The sequence below is a fragment of the Clupea harengus genome, chromosome 9 (genome assembly GCF_900700415.2).
Source record: "Clupea harengus chromosome 9, Ch_v2.0.2, whole genome shotgun sequence".
Classification (NCBI taxonomy): Eukaryota; Metazoa; Chordata; class Actinopteri; order Clupeiformes; family Clupeidae; genus Clupea; species Clupea harengus.
This window is the reverse complement of record NC_045160.1, coordinates 5198114-5210328: the sequence shown is the minus strand read 5'-3', so window position 1 is coordinate 5210328 and position 12215 is coordinate 5198114. Positions and strand designations below refer to the sequence as shown.

The window sequence follows — 12215 nt, the reverse complement described above, 5'->3', positions numbered from 1 at the left end:
AGTGAAATGTACATCGATATGATGTGTAGATGTAAAGGATTCTTACACAGTTAAGAGTGAGCCTTCACTAGCCGTCTGTGTGAATGGCATCTAGTCTCTGATGAGTGGGACTTATGCCCCCGTTCTAAAATTACGACTGCGGCACACACGTGTTTGGCAGGCGTGGCAGTGAACATGCTGGTACACACTTGAGAGCTCAGGAGTGTCTGGGTATTTAACCCCCAACACCACCCACCACTCTGGTTCATATGAACAGAGTCCGTGTCTGCCTTGACACACTCTGCAGACACTGCCCTGAAGATTGCGTACGGATATACCTTTTTACGGATTACACTTTTGGGTAGACAGCACTTTATCTGAGCTCAGGTAACTGTTTGGGAGGCCTACCGCGAGAGAGGACTCATACAAAATCTGTCTGGGTAAGGCTTTATGTTGCTCTCTCAAACTCAATGATGTAAGAAGTAAAATAAACCATTTCAGTTATTTGACTCATTTACTGCCTTTTTCAGTCTTAAGTTAAGAGCTACGACTAAACTCAAACTGGGAGCTCCGTCATGGTTGGGAAGATGCCAACAGAAGCTGTTCCTACAGCAGCAGTGAAGTTTTTTGGGGCTGGAACTGCAGCCTGCATCGCTGACTTGATCACCTTCCCTTTGGACACCGCCAAAGTGCGGCTTCAGGTGAGAAGACACTCAACTGTGTGCCTCAAATCTTTCAGAAATCATAGCAAATGAATAATTTCCCATTAAGTATCTCACAACCAAAGACCTCTGCCTCATTTAAAGAACATTTTACAAGGATGTGTGTGTGGGGGGCATATATTGACAGAGAATAGACATTGTTCAAGCAAAACATAAACTCCTATGTGTTCAGGTCCAGGGAGAGTCCAAACCCAGCGATGGGAGGAAGAGACAGAAGTACAGGGGTGTGTTCGGCACCATCAGCACCATGGTGAAGACGGAGGGGCCAAGGAGCCTGTACAGTGGCCTGGTGGCAGGGCTGCAGAGGCAGATGAGCTTCGCTTCCGTGCGCATTGGACTCTATGACTCAATGAAGCAGTTCTACACCCGCAGGTCTGACCGTAAGTTCTCTTAAGTCTCAGACTTACCCATTCCCAGGGCGTGTGGGTGATAAATCTGCTGTCGCTTGTGCTGTCCACATACGAGGTTATCGTGGGACATGCTGCAAAGATGGAGGCTGTCTCACAGGTTACTGTTTAAACTGAATTAACATTATTAACATGCAAAGAATAACTTTGTGTGCTGGGATGCAAGTGAAATTTGGTTAAGTATGTTTAGTTTAAAATAAATAATTTTTTTAATGTTCTTACATGCATACAGATAAGCATACAGATAATATATTTTGTTTAGTCTAATCTGTTCGTGCATAATTAATATATAGTTTATGTATATGAACCATAGCTTCTCTTCTCTGATTATCTCCTCCACCAGAGACTGGCATCTCTATCCAGCTCATGGCCGGATGCACGACTGGTGCCATGGCTGTGGCCATTGCTCAACCCACAGACGTGGTCAAAGTGAGATTTCAGGCTCAAGTCAAAGGTGCCGATGGCCTACAGAGGTACAGTGGCACCATTGATGCCTACAAGACCATAGCAAGAGATGAGGGAGTCAAAGGCCTCTGGAGAGGTAACAGACATTTCTACAGTTTTACCCTTATTTGATCTATCTTCAAGTCTACAAGGGTACTGAATGAATTAGGCACTTTAGGCACAGCTATGGACCTTATTGGTTACATTTGACCAACAAACAGTTAGCATACATTTTGCTGTATTTTTATCCTATCTGCATGCACAAGTGATGTGACACTTTACTGTTTTACAGAAAGAGGACATCTGCTCACATTTATGTTTTGATTTAATTTCCCTCCAGGCTGCTTTCCAAATATCGCACGCAACTCTATAGTGAACTGTACAGAGTTGGTGACCTATGACATCATCAAGGAACTCATTCTGAAGCATCACCTGCTGTCTGGTAAGCTTTTTATAATGCTTATATACTCTTCTAGACTGTGATCCTGATAGATATAAGTGAAATAGAATTTAAAGGTACTCTTTATAATGCAAAAGAGCTTCTTGACATTACTTGCATTACCTGATTAGCTCACTGAAGAGAACAAGTTGGGATGTTTTTTTTACAACATACAGTAGATCCATGAGGTCTGTGAAACACCTAATACTTAAAACTATTTTCAAATGACTGAAGCCTGAAGGAATGATTACCGTGTCAAGCAAAGACAAGTTGGCTGGCTTTATCATATTGAATGCGCTTTAGGTGCTTCATGTAATCGTTGTCATGGAACTACATGCTTCTAATCCTCCCCGCCCATAGATTGGTCTATGATAGAATAAACAATAGCATCCTGTTTGTGTCCTGCAGATGACTTTCCCTGCCACTTCACGGCTGCCTTCGCTGCTGGGTTTTGCACCACCGTGGTGGCCTCCCCTGTGGACGTGGTGAAGACCAGGTTCATGAACTCCTCCAGCGGCAAGTACAGCGGGGCTGTGAACTGTGCCATCGCCATGCTGAAGAAGGAAGGACCCACCGCCTTCTATAAGGGGTGAGCAAGGGGGTGATGAAGTCACATACATCATGCTACTAGACATGATGCTGGGGATTAGTAACATATACATAGCATGCATATTCCACTAAAGTCTACAGGAACTGTTGTGTCAGATTTGTAGGTTTGAGATAAGGAAAAAACTGTATATTCTGATCCAATTAAAACTCTTTGTTCTCGTTGATTCCTGAAGAAAATCTTCAAAAAGTTCAGCAAAGTGTGAAGCAAATAAGGTTTATTTAGTCAGTGCAATACCAACAGCATAAACCTGAGCTCGTCTCGAGACAACACTGATATTACAATGGTTTGAACATCATTTTATACATTAGCTTGGCCTTGGTGCTTATCCTGTCACCATATATCACTTATTATGTATTGGCCTGTATGACCGGGGCTATAGCTATGGCATGACAGTGAAACTTTTGAAAACCTCTGACCCTTTGGAAACTACAAGACGGGCCTTGAGGGATGGGTCTTGGGTCACCTGCACCCAGATGTGCTCTAAGTAATCTCTACTTATTTTATAATAGCACAATCATTTTGACAATGATGTTTTTGTCTATATCCCAGTGATTATGTTGGTTTGCTCGTGTTACACTTATACTGATTATTATATATTACAAATTCAATCCTTGAACTATGCGCATCTATGACAATGCTGATTTTTGTCCTCTCTTTCCCTTCAGGTTTGTGCCTTCTTTTCTGCGCCTGGGTTCATGGAATATTGTGATGTTCGTCTCTTATGAACAAATCAAGAGGACTGTGACCAGGGCCCAGCAGACTTGGGAGTCCCCATTCTGACCTCACACACACCTGGGTTGTGTTCTGTCCTTTCCAAGTCATATATGACAAGATATATGACATGTTCCTCTGTGTGCTGCCATGGCAACCTAAACAACCTAATCACTGACTGCCTGGTGTTTGGGAGTCCAGTGTCAAGCCTTTCTCTCTGTGGAGAGTGTCATATGGATCCGTACCTCAAAGTCTTAATGATATGGTCTGTTTAGAAGAAAGACTAAAACTATCACATTCCCTGTAATTGCACTGTTAAAGATAATATTTATGTGATTATTTGTGACAGTTGTAGCTGTGATTATGCAAAATGCTGTGACAATTCCTTGTAAAGTTCCATTATATGGTCTTCGATGCAACAGCGTTCATTATGGGTTATATAGGCCCATATGACATTAAAGACTGATTCATTTCTTTCCTTTGATAGTGAAGTCTAAATCTTGTAAAAGAGGTCTTTGTGGGTTTGAAACAGACATTATTTATTGAGAAAATGACGACACGGTGGATCACACTATTGTGGTGCATGTTGCTTGTTCTCTATAGTAGGTCAGGTTAAGCCGACCCACACTGACTCCCATAATGACACCCATACATCCTGTGCCCTTTGGGCTGGTGATATAGATACTCTTTAAGCCACTGTAAGAAGCTAATATTAACACGCTGTTGCTAGATCTCAAAAGCCAAGCCCCGTCTTCATAAATGGACCCTTTTTAAGTTACTATCTATCCATTACGATTCTTATCGTTTCTTCCCATCAACGGGAGTAAAACATACTCTTAGCTTGTGTGTCAACTGAGTTTCTGTAAACTGTCATTTTTATAAATTGTCCTTGGAATTCTTAATGCACAACAACCCTGCCTGGTTGCAGAGACAACCCAAAGTGAGTCCTCTTCCCCCTCCTACACACAGCAGCACAGGGCTCACAGTGCTAATGAGAGCACAGAGGCTCTAAGCCACAGACTGACAGATGGGAAAATTGCCTAATCTGAGATGCTCCAGGACAAAGGCTCGTGCTGACACAGGTGTAATAGAAGTCTTGGAGGCAGTGACAAACAACCCAGCGACCACACAAAGGGCACCGTATTCACCCCACTAACGGCAGGGCTGTGGTCTCCTCCCTGGCCTCTAATTAGGAGGGCGAGCTTGATTGAGTCGCATAAACCTTTGGCTGACCCTAACAGGACCACATGAGCTGGGAGGAATCCTGTCCGAGTCTGACCTAGCTGACACCACTGTAGCAAAGCAATATCAGATGGAAAACCAAGACACTATGAAGCTTTTGAGTTATCTGACTTGCAAGTTTTTTTGTTTGTGTTTGAAAATTAAGATCAGAAGATGCATAATTTGATTACTGTGGCATAGATTTGTGTTTCTTTCACATAAATGCAGCATGTTTTATCTGAAAAGGTGGCAGTGAAATGTCCAAATGGTGACCAGACAGCCAAACTGGGATGAGATCAATATCATGTCAAACAGATTTAAATGTGTAATCAAAACACCTAAACACAGTCGGCTAACAAAAAAAATGCTAACAAGAAATATTTCAGAGTGACATAAATAAAAAGGGAAGTTAAAATATATATCTTTTTAAGTATCCTCAACAATTCAGTTACCAGGATAATTCTAAGCGTAGCACTGAACAATAATACACAGGGAAAACTGGTTAACAAGAACGTGCAGTATGGCTAGATAGATACATAGATGGATACTTTATTTATCCCGAGGGAAATGTAGGACGTTGTGACTGGTCGATTCCCGTCCAATAATTAAAACGAATAATGATTTAGCATTTAGGGTCCCTCTGGTTATTTTTAGGCTGCTGATGCAGTCTCTGTAACCTTCTTGGTCTCGCTGGCCACCTAGAGGGCTGCCCACAAACCCTCGGCCCCTCTGGATGCCTCGAGTCTAGAGGAGTACCAGTAGGCTTCCACAGGTAATTATGGCAAAGATGGTAGTCCAGGGGAGGAAGGTACGGTGTCTTGACGAGGTATGTGGCGAGGGGATAGTGGACATGAGGTAAAGTCATGGCTGAGCCAACGCAGCTGCAAAGGTCGTGCACTTCAGATTGAGGCCAGAGACAGCAGCAATGCGGAGGAGGCTTCACTTCTGTGTTCTGCATGTGGTTAGATAAGTCTTTCATTTTTTCTAGCTTAACCAGTCGGACGTGGTAGAGCTTGCGAATGACTTGATAGGAGTCCACAAACTGCTCTGCTGATAACCTCTGGTCCATGAATCTCTGCAGAAGTTTCTACATCATAAGGGGAGACAATTTTTTATAGCATACCTCTATATTTGATACTCTTCATATTCATAACCATCTGAAATGTGAGTGGGAAGTAAGCAATGTAACAATGTTGTTGTGTTGTGGCAAGCTTACCTCTGATTGGTCCATGGCTTGGCCAACTTTTTTTCTGAGGAATGCCTGTATTGCCTGAGGCTTCCAGTTCAGCTGATGTGCTTCTGTGGGAGATCAATTGAAACATACCATGGTAAAGACTGATTTTCATCCATCTCTATACACCCATAATTAGCATAAGGACTCACCAAATAGGTTTTGCTTGCGTCCAATTTCCCCCCTCATCCTGTTCAGTTCCAGATACCTCTCGACTAATCCTAGTTTTCCACGACTTAGATAAGGCTGGAGGGATAAATTGACCTCTGCAAGTCTGTGGTTGGATGCCAACATCATCTGTTTGTGCTGCTGAAGTGCCTGAAACTAATTGTTCACAATCACGCCTCTGAATCATTGTATTTCAGTAAGATGAATAAATACCTACGTATTACCATATACCATAGTTAAGTGTTGATGGTTCATTTAATTAATGACCCAAACTGTAAAGTAATTTACCTTTTTTCCTTTCCTGCCTAGTCCAATCAGTTAGTCACAGAGTTTTTTCTCAAGTCATTCAACTCTTTTAGTTAGATAGCGGACAAATGAAACCTCTTGACGTGGTTTCAGTGTTGAGACTCACCTTAGGACTGGCACTGACGATTTGATTAATTCGATCTTCATCTTGAAGCAGATCCCGCAGCTCTGCAGTACTGAGAAACTTGAGTATATCCAAGTTCGAATTCAAGTCCCAAGTGCGAGTCATTTTCACAGCTTGCCTTACGATTGTTTCACCTTATCAACTGTGCAGACATGCTTACATACACGAAAAGAAGACAGGCATACATGTTCTTATTATAAAATCTCAAAAAGGTTTCTGGTCATGACACTGTTCTGCAAGTCCGTCAGGCTCCGTTTCATCATCTGTGTATACGAATGTGATCATGTATGAAGATTACCTTCAGGAGGAGCTTGGACGAGTCACTTACACATCTGTCATCAAGCAATGCCAATGACAATTAGTCTAACAACAGCTCCATTTCCCTTCAAGAATTTTATCCATGAGATTTTCCTCTTTTCAGTAATAATTCTTTAGAGAGAGAAGCCAGTAAGCAAACAGCAGATTGGGGAAATTGCACTTTCGTTGGTGTCTTTGGTTATCTTGAACGGCGGAATGTGTAGACGAAGTCATCATTGGAATTGGGTATGACTTTCGACGACTTAAATTTTAGATGGTTCATGGCAGAGGTGAGCAGAGGCTCGTGGTCTTACACACAGGCACAGTTTACAGTGCAAAGGGTTGGTACAGACGCTAATACATGAGGAACCTACACAAAGCAGCATAAATAACACAGATACTACTAATCGCTAGCAGAAGATACACGCTGACTTTGACATAAGGGGGTAACACAAATACACTTTTAATTCGAACATCACACACATAATTACACATTATACCCAACAGCTACTATGGATGAACTCACCACACTGGAAACACAGACTCAGGAGCGCGCTCCACCTTAACGCTACACAGTATGAATTTTGAAGGCTACATCTTCTCATCACCAGAGCTCTCCTTGACGTTGTGGAGTTAATCCACCAGATGGGAGTTTTTCTGCCCTGAAAGAGATACTAAGTTCTTCCATTGAAAAACATACCTTGGGTTAGGTAACGTTCCTAATTTCATCCATTTATATACTATGTTGCTTTTAGGAATTGCACTTGGTTTGTGTTTATTCTGTAACATCCCATAAATTCAGTGTCATGGGTTGGGTTCTTCAAGGGCTACGAAGATGCAGTTTTTGTGACATACAGTAATCAAAGTCTACAATTACTTGTTTTCATCTCACTGACAAATGATAAAAATCATTAACCTGAGTTTTGAATTTATTTAATTGAATGCAATTTAATTACATTTTGAATTAGAATTGTGTTTACTTTTATTGTTTGTTTTAACTTTTTTTTTTAATATAATATCTTTATGCCATCAACAGTAAGCCTAAGGATAACTCCCAGAAGCTGGAAGCAACCTTAGGAGGAGCCATGCCTTTGTGGGAACCTGAGCTTCTCAAGCTGGTGCTGGGACAGTGGAGGGATGGTAAAACTAAAACAAAAGTGGATGAGCTCATTACTTTCACTGTGTCACTAATACTTTTCGCAAGAATTCAAAGACTGACGCCTCTGCCAATAGCCATTCAATTGACAATGACTGCTAAAAGACACCGTAGCCATAGACTATCCTTTTTACGTGCCCCCTGGGTGCTCTCCCTCCTCGTGTGTTCCCGGCATTCTGGTTTTTATGGTGGTTTTAGACAGTAGCAATTTCTGCCTCTGCATGGCATCTCTCCAGGCCACGACTCAAGTGCTGGCACAAACCTTGGTGGTGCTTGGTTCATAAGAGGGGTCTCTGATTGGTACGTCTGGATCTGCGGGACCTGTGAGGGAAAGTACACCTGTCCTCGAAAGTGGAGCAACTGAAATAAGTGAGAGGATGAAAGACTTTCTCCTGACTGGCGCTGTTTGGACAATCGAGAGTCCTCCACCAAAGTGCTTTTGGATCCTCTCCCAGAGGAGGCTGATGTCTTCTTTGAGCTTTGAGATATCGGAGAGGACAGGTGAGTGTCCTTTGTCACGCATTTGGAAGCAGTCTTTTTTGACCGTTGACCTGTAAACTTTGGAGGTCAAAGAGTCTGTTTCGGCTGAAGAACTTCCCCTGCACGGGTGAACAGGGATAGTTCTCTCAGTGGAAGTGCTTGATGTGATTGAACATTTCAGGTTCAGTTCTCACTATGTGTACAGAGGCAATCAGTTTGTACTCTGATCTGTACTGAGATTTGGTAAATTACTTTGTGAGAAAAATCAGCACATCAAGTTGCCATGGCTATGTGGAAGAGGTGTTTTGATGCCTGCTGCAAGCCTTGGGACGGAGTTCGAACAACAGCACTAATGTCCTTATTCTCTTTTTCTGTGTTCTCTTTCACCAAGTGTTCAGCAGAGGTATTTTTGGCCGCAGGAAGTTTCTCCTCAGACCTCTTCTTTGGGGATTTCACACCAGAACCATTCCTCGACAATGAAGAGTCTGTTTCCTTCACATGATTCCCCCTTGGTCCAGGAGCAGAACTAGCACTCGCCTTGGGCTGAGAGGCAGACTCGTTTGGGTCTGATTTGCCTGCTTTGTTGTGTTCAAATATTGTTGCGCATACTTACTGATTTGATTTAAATTACTTGTCATTTTAAAGACAATTGTTTTGTTTTGTTTTGTTTTGTTCTGTTTTTTTTTTATATCACTTTAAGAGAAAGAGAGAGTCCTTTTACCACCTGAAGTTGAACATTGGTTTCAATTGGCGTTCCTCTCTCTCTCAGATAGTGTTTAGTTTGATCTATTTTGTTTCTTTACTCTTTTATTTGTTAACTAAGGTTATGATGGTAATTTTTTTGTTTCAAAAGATTGGTGGAGACTCGGTCTGAGATATGATCAGTCAAGAAACAGGTTTAATCTTGTACAGTGATGCGCATCAATGAGGATAGACAGAGGTTTCACTCAAAAGCTTCACCTATGTCTAATCTAGTCAGCCATTGTAACATTTCAGTTCTTATATCCTTCATAGCATAAGGGGTGTCACCCCAAAGCCCCAGCCCTCCATGAATATGTGTCAGTTTACTACCTCTGACGCGGGAAAACTCCACAACATTTGTCCACAGGGGAAATCCAGATGTGAGCAAATGTCTCAGAGGCCTGCATTCATTAAGGCAAAGGATATCCGACACTTTGATATGACCAAGAGAAGGGGAGAGGTGAGAACACTCATTTACACCTCTCTCAGGTCATTCCATTTACTAGTATATTCAACCAGAAGTCCAATTAAAGTCCAATTAAAAGCAACAAATACAAAATGAATACAAGATTAGTTGGATTATTGAATATCGTCAATCATTATTAACTCTGATCCTCAATTCAGATTTTTTCAACTCCTTCAGTTATGATTCAAAAATATATGTTATACTACTTTATTTAATTGTAGGTATATTGCCGACTAATTTTCAAATATTATTTAAAAGTGCTGGTTCAGTTATATGTATGTAGTAATATAGGGCACCATCGGTATTAATTACAAGTAGATCTGAAACCAAACACTCATGTTATGACCCTAGACCACTTCCATTCCATTCAGGACAGATACCCTAGGCTAGACACAGGCTACTAATAATAACGGAGAACACGTAGAGGAAATGTTTACCTCTTTAGCATCTACTTCAAAGAATAACAATTATCATAATGTAGCTTGGATAGTTTAGGTCTTAGCCTGCATAAACAGATTAAGCGTAATAGCTTTATAAGTAAGGCTCACTGACTGCGTTTTGACAGAACATGTCAGCGCTGACCAAGAGATGACTGAGCAAAGAGCGCCCTCTGCAGGTGTTTTGTATTTATCACCGGGAAAGAAACACTCCTAGAACTCACAACAAGGCATTAAGTTATAATGTCATGTCAAATTTTGATCCCCAGTATCATGTTCAGGAAAAGCTTTGCTGAAACTTTGTGACTTTTTGTGATACCGGCATAGCTTCTCTGTTTGTGAGCCTTCTGTTTGTTATCATTATAAGCCAACTTGACATAGGCCAAGCTTAAAATATCAAATCTTTAGAATGTAGAACTTTCTGACTGAAGTTGATACTTTTATTAACCAATGTATTAGATAAATAGGCCAAATGATGAGATCTAATCCCGCGCAAAGTTGATCCCGTTGACTTTAAATGCTTTAAAAACAGCCGGTGAATTGTCTTTCCTTGGTCTGCCACATACTAGTAGTGCTCAAATCTAGGCATTTATTTTATCTATAATGTATCCTGTTTTTCAAGCTTAAGTCTGTTGTGAAATGAAGATTATTCCATGCATCAAACTGACAAGACACTGATGATTTCATACAAAAGTGTTCACTACTGCCTTGAGAGAAGAGGGCAAACTGGATTTAACCAGGACCAGAAAAGAAGTCCCAGATGTGTCTATCTATCTATCTATCTATCTATCTGTCTATCTATCTATCTATCTATCTATCTATCTATCTATCTATCTGTCTATCTATCTATCTATCTGAAGAAGGCAGAGCCATCCTTAATGGGGTACAAGTACAACTCATGAATCCTGCTGACCTCTTTGTTGGTTAAGTTGAGTAATAATACAGAAAAATGTGGGTATACAAGTGTATGGTGTGTGTGTGTGTGTGTGTATCATAAATAGTTATATGACAAAATGATTTCAACATGTTCAGTGCTGATTGAATCAGGGCCTGGATTGAATTCTATATATTTATTGTAATTTTAGATCAGTTGATCTTCAGTATTGGAATACTGGGCTGATTTTTGTTTCTTTGTATTCTCTCTCTCTCTCTCTCTCTCTCTCTCGCTCTCTCCAGTGGTCTGGGGCGAGTGCAACCACTCTTTCCACAACTGCTGCATGTCCCTGTGGGTGAAACAGAACAACCGCTGCCCGCTGTGCCAGCAGGACTGGGTGGTGCAGAGGATCGGCAAGTGCGGACGGGCGGTGCCAGCGCCAGTTGGCCTCCATCCTCACCTTGCCCACCCATGCCCAATCATCACCAGTCTCCGTCCCGATTGGCTTTCACCTCTGCCAGGGTGACAGAGTTCTTTAACACCCTTCGTTCCTCCCCCATCCCTGTGTGTGTGTGTCTATTTGTGTGTTGGTGTGTGAATGCACCAACCAGTGTGTGTGTCAGGGGTCGGCGTGGCAGTTCTGGAAGGTTCTAAGTGAACGCCCTGGGACACTTATGCTTGCCTCACCTGGGTGATGGGGGTTTGGGGTTCGGGATGGAAATATCAGATAAAGACATGTTGCACATCAGTGGTATGTTTTTAATGGGGAAGTCTGTGTGTGTGTGTTTTTCTTTGTTGCACTACTCATAAGAGTAATAAACTGTGAGTGACTGGAGATGCTTTACATGTCATTCATTTATTGTTATCCAAGGACTTGAGTGTGTGTGTGTGTGTGTGTGTGTGTGTGTGTGTGTGTGTGTGTGTGTGTGTGTGTGTGTGTGTGTGTGTGTGTGTGTGTGTGTGCGTGTGTGTGTGTATGTGTGTTTTCAGGATATACTGATTCCACATCATAGCTGTTTATTTCGTAATCATGGAATAATACATCATTTCAAGTACATAATGCATTGTTTATTTTTAGTGTTGTATGCCCATATAATGGGATTAGTGTTTCAATCATTACATTTAATTTCTTTTGCACTTGACCAGCTACATGAGGTAAATAAGAGCTGTAAGGTCTCATGAACCAGCTTGTGATGTCATCACAGATATTCAGGCTTTGGCATAAAATATTAGACATGTTTGGACTGACCCGTGATGACAACCTGTTAGTTTGTATTCAGTTTGATGCATCACTAAAACCCTCAAGGTTGCTGTGTCAGTCACTGCAAGCATTTTGGCGTGTGCCTTTACCATCTCGTGTGTAATGGGAATTACATGTTCCAACTGAGAGTTCATGGTGTAT

At 41.7% G+C, this 12215-nt stretch overlaps 1 protein-coding gene across 1 annotated transcript; it reads left to right on the top strand.

The window, feature by feature from the left end:
- The first annotated feature begins 39 nt into the window (after positions 1 to 39).
- LOC105911163 (mitochondrial uncoupling protein 2-like) lies at positions 40 to 4151 on the top strand. Its single transcript, XM_012839949.3, has 7 exons — positions 40 to 419; positions 510 to 680; positions 874 to 1081; positions 1452 to 1649; positions 1893 to 1994; positions 2400 to 2580; positions 3267 to 4151. The coding sequence occupies exons 2-7, from the start codon at positions 555 to 557 to the stop codon at positions 3379 to 3381; spliced, it is 930 nt and encodes a 309-aa protein (XP_012695403.1). The 5' UTR covers positions 40 to 419; positions 510 to 554; the 3' UTR covers positions 3382 to 4151.
- Positions 4152 to 12215: the final 8064 nt, after the last annotated feature.